Source organism: Lynx rufus, unplaced genomic scaffold (assembly GCF_022079265.1).
Source record: "Lynx rufus isolate CCGP_SWC_20201006 ecotype Redwood Valley unplaced genomic scaffold, mLynRuf1.p SCAF_10, whole genome shotgun sequence".
Taxonomy (NCBI): domain Eukaryota; kingdom Metazoa; phylum Chordata; class Mammalia; order Carnivora; family Felidae; genus Lynx; species Lynx rufus.
This window is the reverse complement of record NW_025814824.1, coordinates 82,170,496-82,180,552: the sequence shown is the minus strand read 5'-3', so window position 1 is coordinate 82,180,552 and position 10,057 is coordinate 82,170,496. Positions and strand designations below refer to the sequence as shown.

The window sequence follows — 10,057 nt, the reverse complement described above, 5'->3', positions numbered from 1 at the left end:
TGGGTGGGGAACGGGGACACGCGAAGGATTGGTAAAGTGAGATCCAGAGGTGGGAGTCAGATCCTGATGGTCATTAGCTAGGCAATCTCGAATGTTGATCCCCATGGCAGTCTCCTCTCCTCTCCTCTGCCACCTTTGAAATTGTAGAAGGCCGAGTGAGGAAAACCCGGCCCGGCCCGTAACAGCCCATGAGGGCCTCCCAGCGGTTCCGGCGCAGGGTATTCCGAATAGGTGCGCTGTACCCCAGTTCACAACCCGTCTGCGATACGGACGTTGGGGAGAACTCACGAAGGGGAACGGTCGCGTGCCGAAACTGGGGCAGGAGAGATGGGATTTGCCGGAATTCGGGTGCCTCTCTGTCATTCCAGGAGCGGGGGGAGTGAGTGAGGAAGGGAGACTGTCTCAGGATGTCCTTCCGGGACGCCAGCCCACCCCAGTGAGGAGCGGAGCTAGTTGACACCGGATGTGTTTCCTCCCAGGCTAAGTCCACCTTCCGGCCTAGGCCGCCGCTGCTGCGGAAAGCTGCTTTCTGGCTCTCTGAGTCGGTGAGTTAGCGCGATCGGGACGGGCCGGTGGGGAAGCCCGAAGAGGGCGAGGTGGAGGAGGAAGGCCCCTAAGCGCGGGCGGGGAGGTTGGACTGGTGCTACAACCCTTTGGGCGACAAGGCCTACGGTCTTGGCGGGCTTAGCTCGGGAAGAACCCGTGTGTGGCGACCTGCAGGATCTTCCAGGCCAGCTGGGGTCCGGGTCGGTTCAACAGATGTTCCCTCAGTAGCGCCTGTTCTGTGCCGGCCCCTGCGTTCGCTGCGGGAACTCAGATGAACCAGGCACCTTTTCGTGGTGCTTTTCGGAGGAACTGACTGTTGGAGAGACCGAAGGAGGAGTCAACAGCGGTCTTAAGTGATTTGGGGGCTTAAAGGAACCACATCACTAGCTGAAAAGAGGACCTGGAAGCGCAAACATAACATGTGCAAAAGTGTATTCGGGTCTTCTTGTCTGGGCAGTGGTGAAAATCTCAATATGGAAGGAGCTCAGATGAAAAATCGAGAAAAGATAACGCCTTAAAGATGGTTAGGACCAAATCGTGAATGATCTTCTATCTGCTAAAAAGAGTAGGCTGTTCTGGAGGTAGAGGAGAACAATGGAGAATATAAAGTAGAAGAGAGTAAAAAAAAAAAAAAAAAAAAATTTAAAAGATGTTAGTTCTGGTGGCACTGAGGAGGCTGGGAATATGGGAGAGTGTGGTATCAAGGAGACCTGTTGAAAGACCTTGCAGTGGTCCCCCCGGGGAACAGAATGAGGACCTGCAGTACTGACGGGGAATAGGAAGCTTGGAGATTCCATTAAGGTTTCTAATGTGGGAGACTATGTTAAGTCCTCTTACTCGTAGGTATTAACAGTGTCCTGGACCACAATATAGATAAAATTTAGCCAAGAAGAAAAACAGAAACTGTTAAGTACAACTCCGTATAATAAGTACTGTAACAAAAATATGAAAAGTGTGTTAAGAGATCATAGAGAAATGCGTTCTAATTTTCTGGGTTGTGAGACGGTGGCATAGGGTTTCGCTCTTCGTACTCAGATTAGAATTTGAGTCTTCTTTTACCCAATTCAGGTTTGGGATTTGTGTTTGTTTTTACCATCACAGTGTAGGAAAGCATTTCCTCTCTTTACGTCAATGTTTGTGTTTTATTTTGCTTAGATTGTGACCATGGCTGCTGAATCCGATGTCCTGCATTTCCAGTTTGAACAGCAAGGAGATGTAGTCTTGCAGAAAATGAATCTCTTGAGACAGCAGAATTTATTTTGTGATGTGTCAATTTATATTAATGACACCGAGTTCCAGGGGCACAAGGTGATTTTAGCTGCTTGCTCCACTTTCATGAGAGATCAGTTTTTACTTACGCAGTCAAAACATGTCAGAATCACCATCTTGCAGAGTGCAGAAGTTGGCAGAAAACTGTTGCTGTCTTGCTATACAGGAGCACTTGAAGTTAAAAGGAAAGAGCTTTTGAAATATTTGACTGCTGCTAGTTACCTGCAGATGGTTCACATTGTGGAAAAGTGCACAGAAGCTTTGTCAAAGTATCTGGAAATTGATCTTTCTATGAAAAATAACAATCAGCATACCGACCTGTGTCAGTCCTCTGATCCAGATGTTAAAAATGAAGAAGAAAATTCAGATAAAGACTGTGAGATAATTGAAATTTCAGAAGACAGTCCCATAAACGTAGATTTTCACGTAAAAGAAGAAGAAAGCAATGTTTTACAGTCTACAGCAGAGTTGACATCAGAGAGGAAGGAAATGAAGTCACCAGAGCTGTCTTCAGTAGATATTGGTTTTAAAGATAACGAAATTTGTATCCTCCATGTGGAATCTATCAGTACTGCCGGTGTAGAAAATGAGCAGTTTTCACAGCCTTGTACCTCTTCAAAAGCAACCATGTATTTCTCTGAAACACAGCATTCACTGATCAATTCTACAGTTGAGAGCAGAGTGGCAGAAGTTCCTGGGAATCAAGATCAGAGCTTATTCTGTGAGAATACTGAAGGAAGTCATGGTACAGTGAATGAGATTCAGAACCTGGAGGATGCTTATTCACTGAGGCACCAGTGCCCCAGGTGTCCCCGAGGATTTCTTCACGTTGAAAACTATCTGCGCCACCTTAAGATGCATAAACTGTTCTTATGCTTACAGTGCGGGAAAACATTTACACAGAAGAAAAATCTCAACCGGCACATTCGAGGGCACATGGGCATACGGCCCTTTCAGTGCACTGTGTGCTTGAAGACCTTTACTGCCAAAAGCACACTTCAGGACCACTTGAACATACACAGTGGAGATCGCCCATACAAATGCCACTGTTGTGACATGGATTTCAAGCACAAATCTGCCCTCAAAAAGCACTTAACCTCTGTCCATGGCAGAAGTAGTAGTGAAAAACTACCCAGGCATGATCTCAAAAGGCAAAATCTACTATAATTAGAACCACACCTTGCTATGTAAGCCTTGTATCGTTCTGTTAGGCAAGTTTTTCTATAGAAATGCAGCAGTATAGTTATACTGCATTCCCCTCCTCCCCCATCTTTGGGTCTTAATTTTGGTCTGCCTACACGTGTTATTCTTTCTGAACTTCTACGAACAGTTCCAAAGTGTGGGAGACATGATAAAGCTAATGGGATGCTGTCTTATCTCATGTATTATATGTAAGTCCCAGTGGTATAACTAGAGAAATAATGTTCCTGTCTTAAATATTCTTGATTCCAGTGACAGAGGATCCAGCAGTATTTCTAGGTTCTGATTTTGAGTCTCTAGATAAATGATATAAATGTAAAATCCCAACCATATAATAATTTTTAGGAATTAGGATAACAGGAAGAGAAAATAACTTAAAAAAACCCGCTATGATCCATTATTAGTTCTTTGTAGAACTAGTGAAATATATATATATATATATACACATATTACATATATGTGTGTGTGTATCTATATATATATTTACAAACTACTGTTGGATTCTTAACTGAGTACCAAGGTACTTGTTTTAAACCGTAAGGGAACACACTTCAAATTCACTTGGGAGTAGCAGAATTTCCTTGTATGTGGGCTAATCTTAAAATGATGTTTCCATGACTTGTTAGTATACATAATTTAGAAGTGATTAATTGGGCCCAGGTTTCTCAATTTTATTTAACAGAGTTGTATTTAGTAATTTTATGACCAGTGAAATTATACCATTGGCATGAAACTCTGAAAAATTTCTTTTAGAAATTCCAATTTGGGGGCACCTGGGTGGCTTAGTCAGTTAAACATCTGACTTCAACCCAGGCCATGATCTCATAGTTTGTGAGTTCAAGCCCCACTCTGGGCTCTGTGCTAACAGCTTGGGGCCTGGCGCCTGCTTCAGATTCTGTGTCTCCCTCTGTCTGTTCCTCCCCCAGCTGTGCTCGGTCTCTCTCTAAAAAATAAACATTAAGGAGAAAAATCCCAACTTACCAAAGATATTCTTTCTATTCTTTCTTTCCTTTTTAAAATTTATTTTATTTTCTAGTTAACATGTAGTAAAACTGACCTTTGTTTTTGGTCTACATGTCCATGAATTTTAATTCATGTAAATTTGTGCAACCACCACTGCAATCAGGATACAGAACATTCCATCATCCCTAAAAACTCCCTTATGATGCCCCTTTGTAGTCAACTCCTCCACCTGTCTCTAAATCCTGGCAATAGTTCTCCATTGTGTAATATTGCTTTTTGTGGATTGTCAGAATGGAATCTTCTGGTGTTCCCTTGTGAGACGATTTTTTCACCAAACAGAATGACTTTGAGAGTCATCCACTTTGTGTGTATTTTAATAATTTATTCCGTTTTTACTTTTTTTTTAAAAACTTATTTTTCATGTTTATTTATTTTGAGAGAGAGAACACGAGCAGGGGAGGGGCAGAGATGGAGAGAGAGAGAGAGAGAGAGAGAGAGAGAGAGAGAGAGAGAGAGAGAGAGAATCCCAAGAAGGCTCCTCACTGTCAGTGCAGAGCCTGACACGGGGCTCAATCCCACAAACTGCGAGATCATGACCTGAGCCGAAATCAAGAGCTGGGCAGTCAACCAACTGAGCCACCCAGGCGCCCTTCCCTTTTTCACTTTAAGTTGGCCATATATATTATGTTGTTGTCACTAGATGAATAGTTTATGGCTAGCTATTAGTGTTCTCTTAATTATTAATAACTTCATGTATATTAATGCATTTTTCATTTACCACAAGTTGACAAAAATCCTAACCATCCCTAGAGTTTCTGTATTTCCAGAAATGAGCCAAAAGCAAAACCATGACTGTATGATTATTTTAGTGAAAGTAATATTTTTTATTGTGTTATGAGCCATTGCTCTCTACTCTCCCTGTGTACAAATAACACGAGACTTTTAATTGTCATAACAAAGATTAAAATCTATTGCAGGGAAAATCATACTCTCTAAAATGCAGGAACTACTTTTAGTAAAGAAGCCTGACTGGATACATCTTACTTTCAAAATGTTCTGTTCCTCCTGTACTCACCTCAACTTTATGTAGAATTTCTGCTATCTCTAGGTTCTGTTGAAGCCCTTCCACATTTGAAAATGTAATATACTTTGTACCATTTATAAGAATTTTGTGATTGATCACATGTTGATTGTTACAAATGTTAAATATCCTTTTTTGTGATATTTTTGGGAAAAATATATTCTCCATAGACTTTAACTCTGGGAGAGACTTTAAAGAGTCCAGCTCTCATCTTTGATAAGAAAACCAACTTCATATCCCTTCCCCCATGTCCTTCTTAGTGACATTGGACAGGTCACTTCTCTATCAGTTTTTCTTAAACTTATATATAAAACAATAAATTTCAACTTGGTAATTTCTAAAATCATTTCCAGGTCTAAAGTTCTCATGATTTTATATTTAAATCTTCCTGAGTTCCTAAGAACAGAGAAGAGGGGAAAGCAAGAGAGGAGAGTTTTGTGTCTTTATGAATGTTGCTATTTGAGTACTACTTTGGAGACAGAATTTTTCTAAACTAAGTAGTGTTTTTCTTCCACTGGAGAACACGATAGTACAACATTTAATTTTCTTTCCCATTTGACCTATAATTGACCATTTGTAGGTATGAAAACATTTTTCTTTCAGAAATAGTTTGTGATTGAAGTACTTTTCTTATGTTGCTTCCTAGGATGAAATTTTGTGGGGGAGGGATGGAGATGGGAGGGAAGGGTAAAAGAATAGTAATAAACTGTTTTTTTAGGAATTGGTATCTACTATCTTTGCTGTTTGAAAAAAAAAATTATGGTTGAACTATGTTTAAGTTTTATGTGTGCCTTGTAAGATTCTTGTGACATTTTTGGTAAGCACTTTGAGATATTTGCTTGGGGGGCAGGGTTGTTTTGTGAAAGTGATGGTTGTTATTTATTTTTATTTATTCCTGTCCAGTAGCACACAGTGATCTCAGAACATTCCTAGAGAGTGTCTGTTTGCATGATGTATATAAACAATTCCAGGAAAATAGAATCTTTTGAAAAATGCAGGTATGGCAAAGTAAAGTGTTGAATTTATTCATTTAAAACATTCACTTTTAGTTGTTTGTGTTTCTGATATGATGGGGAAAGATACAACATGTTTGAGTTCCGCCTCTTCATTTACTGCATTAATGTATAAAGGATCTTGGAAAAGTAGGTTGTTACTTTGGTATAAGAGAAAATCCTTGCTGTTTTTCCTTGGATGTAACTATTCTATATGTTTACATAAGAAAAAATAAACTGGAGATAGGAATGGAGAACTTTGTGTTTTGTCTACATCTGTGAATTTTATGGAATGAAACTATTTCTTCTGCCTGTTCATTCGCTCAACAAATATTTATGGAATCCTTACAGTAGTACTAGAAGTTAGATATACAGACAAAAATCCCTGGTCTCATGAAGCTTGTATTTTAGTGGAGGGAGAAAGACAGTAAACAAGTAAAATCAATGTATATCAGATTTTGAAAACAGACTTGGAGGAAATAAAGCAGGGATAGGGAGTGCCAGGGAACAGAAATTGGGATTGTAATATTAAATATAATAGGTCACCCGTGAAAATATTAGCAAAGTGTCATATACACTGGCCAGTAAAATGAAAAACATACATATATATGCTTCCATTACTATCTAGTTAAATGGAAAATAGTGGAACAAATGAACCATTATTGAGAACCTTACTCTTGGATTAGCATTTATGTCATAGGAGAGAATGAAAGGATACAAATGCATGGGAGAAAAGTCTTTGGCCAACAAATATTTTTTGAAAAACACTTTTGTTTCCCTGACATTATGACAGTATAATAGTAATAACCATATATATACACATACATATTAAGTTTATTACAGCTTGTAAACTACATGTCCATATGTCTAAATTTGTACTGGATTTACCTTCATGCATGCCTTTGTTGGACATATGTTTTCACATTGGAAAATGACTTCAGTTTAATCACAGTTTGTGGCCAATTTTTTAATCTGTGTTTTTCAGTTTCTCAGTAACAAAGAGTACATAGTATCAGTTTTTTAGGATTATTTTGATGAATAAACTATAAAAACGAAAATAAATGGTAAAAATGAAATATTTATTACCTAACACAGGACCTGGCACATGGTAAGCAGTCCATAAAGTCGAATTCCCTTATTTCTAATACTAGTCTGTTTCTTCATCTAGAAAAACAATAGGAATTTAACCTTCACAGCTTGCTGTGAAAAATCCTTAAACAAATATTTATTGAGACATTAATGCCAGAATTTGTGCTTGAATTTTGATCTCTGCCAGCTTGTGAAGAACTCTCTGTAATAGATATGTTAGTGCCTGGCAAGCAAATGCTGGTTTTTTTGTTGTTTTGGTTTTTTTTAATAGGGAGATTGTCAAATATGTGGAAGGATTGGGGGAATGAGTCAGTGTATAATTATGGTCGAGTGCATATAATATACATGTATCAGATTATGCTCAATGGGAGACCACTTTTTTCATGAGGGGAGTCAGACACTGCCTCACAGCAGTGTTAAAGGCTAGCTCAAGGCGCTGATGAAGGTGCAGGGAGTTTCCCATCAACCCTTTCGGCTCGCCTAGGCCTCCTAACAGCACCTCCCACAGTGCTCCGGGGCTCCCTAGTCACGTGACGGGGGTGGTTAGTCTCGGCCAGAGGGAAGCTGATGCGCAGTCCAGGTGGCGGGGGGTACTATTCCTCCCTTCCACCTCCCTAACGCCCTGTCCTGCGTGATCTCGCGTGAAAGGGGGAGTATCTTCTCGCGAGATCTAGGTCGGGATCCCTCCAGGACCGCCTCCTTGGAGAGGAGGAGGAGGAGGAGGCGGAGGCGGAGGGAGGAGGAGGAGGCCCCGTCGCGGCCTCCGCCGCCGCCAACGGGGCTGTCCCTGTAGCTCCCGATGGAGTTTGAGGTCGTGAAACCGCCGCCGAGCTCTGCCCCGGCGAGACGAGGCGCCTCCGTCGCCAAGCCGCGCCGTCGCGGGGCTCCCGGGAGCGGCCCTTAGCGACCCCGCCCGGGCCCCCACAGGTAGGGCGGGGGCGGGCACGATGCGGCTCGGGCCCTAGCTTGGGTCCCTAAGTCCCCGGCGGTCGGGCGGGAGACCGGTCGCAGCCCGGGGCCTGTGTGCTGTCGTCGTCGGTGCCCCGAGGGTTGGGAACTGAGGGCCGCACCTGACACTCGGACCGGGCCCGGAGTCCGGGGCCTGCGGAGGCCCCTTTCCCTGGTAGGGCTTTTTCAATACCGAGCGCCCGGCGCAAATGGCCACCTCCCTTCGACACCGGCCGAGGGGAACCCACTGACCCCTAAGGAACCCACCCAAGCAAAGGCCAGGGTTCTCTCTCCCTTTTCTACACCACTTAGCAAGAGGGGTTTTGGAGGAGGACCTCGAAACCAAGTCCTCTCCTAGCTTTTCGGCTCTCTGTCTTGGGGCTTCCTGAGATCTCAGCGCAGGGATGGTGGAGGCGATCTGAGTGGTAAATAGGGACCACGGCCAAACAATGCCCTGAGAGAGCTTAACCTCCTGGGAGGGAGATAGCCGGACCAGAGTGGTTGCACAGTGGCTGTGACGGTCCTATGGCATGAAATATGGCCAGAGAATTTTGCTATGGCTTTCTTCTTTCCCTGTTTCATTTTTCCTTCTTGGGGAAGCCTCTTAAGGAGACTCTTCCACCATCTTAGAAGAATGGTAGAAAGCATCTTTGTTTCTCAGAAGCAGCTCTACTTTTCTCTGCTCTTAGCTTTCAGGAAGGGAGAAGATGAGAGTAGCTGTCATTTCCATCCTTCTCATCACAGAGGAGTGTAAGATACTGGCATGTAGAACCTTGACACCAAAATAGTCTCAAGTAATCACTGACATGAAGTAGATCTAATCTTGTGATTCCCAGCCCGTTTTATTTTTTAAATAACCCCTCCTGGTTCCGTTCTTTCAGTTCCTACTCTCCCCTTACCTGGGTCCCTTCTTCTTTTTAATTCCTACTCTCCCCCAAACCGCTGTGATTAGAATGACTTTTTATTCCAAATAAAGTGTTTAAGTAGTCTCTTTTCCATTTTTGCATTAGTCAAACTATTAAGTTCCAATAGGAACTTTTGGTTAACCTGATTGCTGATGTTGCTACGCTGCACTGATATAATATCACCCAAAAGCAAAGAAACGAATGTTTTAGTTAGTCTCTGCAGCTTTTTTCTCGTTAAATTTGCAAATTTAGTTAAGGCTTCTTCAAACGTTAAGAAAAGTTCATGGATTCTGCCATTATTATCTTTTTTTTTTAATCGGTCTAAAAAGCTACACCACTTTTCTAGCATCTCTTTCTTGTGTTGTTTACTTCCACATTTGATTTTTAAAGAAATAGAGGCCATAAATCCTGTCAAAGACCATTTTTAAATGTTGCTATTTTTGTCAATTTGGAGATTGATGTTTCCCAAATTTTAGAGTTTGGAAAATTGCTAGGACAAAATATGTTAAATGTATATTCCAAACATGTTAGAAAAAGCAGATGTTAAAATTCAAATTGCCTCCTATTCTTTGAAGATTTAATTACAGTCCTGTTCATTAGTGGATCCTTTGAGTTCCTCCTGATCTGTTATTACTGTTGTGTTGACCCGACATATAAGACTTATGTCCTTTGTTCATATGTTTTCATTATTTCACTTTCTGCTTTTGCAGTTTGCTGTATCTTCCAGTTTGAAAAAGCTAACAAAAATTCTTTTGGGGGGGGAAGCATTTTTTTTTTAACACAAAATTTTATATTCAGAAATAGAACTTCAACAACATTGTACACAGTGTCTAAGAATGATAAACTTATAGCAAGACTTTATTATAGTAAGCACTTATTGTTTTGGTTGGACTGTGTTGAAGTTTCACTTTCTAGTTATGGAAAAAGGAAGCATGTGGTAAAATAAAGCTAGCTGAAAATTAAGAGTAATGTTTTGCATCCTGCCTCATAAACGTTGTAAGGCACATCATTATGTTCCTTGGGTTTTCTAGTTTGATGAAAAGTTCTTAAGTGTAGTTGTGACT

General features: G+C 41.4%; 2 protein-coding genes across 4 annotated transcripts in view; both read left to right on the top strand.

Annotated features, from left to right (window-relative positions):
* Positions 1–3,817, top strand: ZBTB6 (zinc finger and BTB domain containing 6). Its single transcript, XM_047069176.1, has 2 exons — positions 1–545; positions 1,702–3,817. The coding sequence occupies exon 2, from the start codon at positions 1,711–1,713 to the stop codon at positions 2,980–2,982; it is 1,272 nt and encodes a 423-aa protein (XP_046925132.1). The 5' UTR covers positions 1–545; positions 1,702–1,710; the 3' UTR covers positions 2,983–3,817.
* A 3,927-nt stretch (positions 3,818–7,744) lies between these two features.
* RC3H2 (ring finger and CCCH-type domains 2) overlaps positions 7,745–10,057 on the top strand; it is a 52,819-nt gene continuing 50,506 nt past the window's right edge. For 2 of the 3 annotated variants that reach the window (XM_047069160.1, XM_047069166.1), the window contains exon 1: positions 7,745–8,067. The gene's annotated coding sequence lies outside the window, so the exon portion shown is untranslated. The remainder of the gene's footprint in view (positions 8,068–10,057) is intronic. The other variant, XM_047069154.1, reaches the window with a different exon arrangement.

Excerpts from the sequence above, each read along its gene's own strand:
- ZBTB6 (XM_047069176.1), top strand. The coding sequence starts at position 1,711 with ATGGCTGCTGAATCCGATGTCCTGCATTTCCAGTTTGAACAGCAAGGA.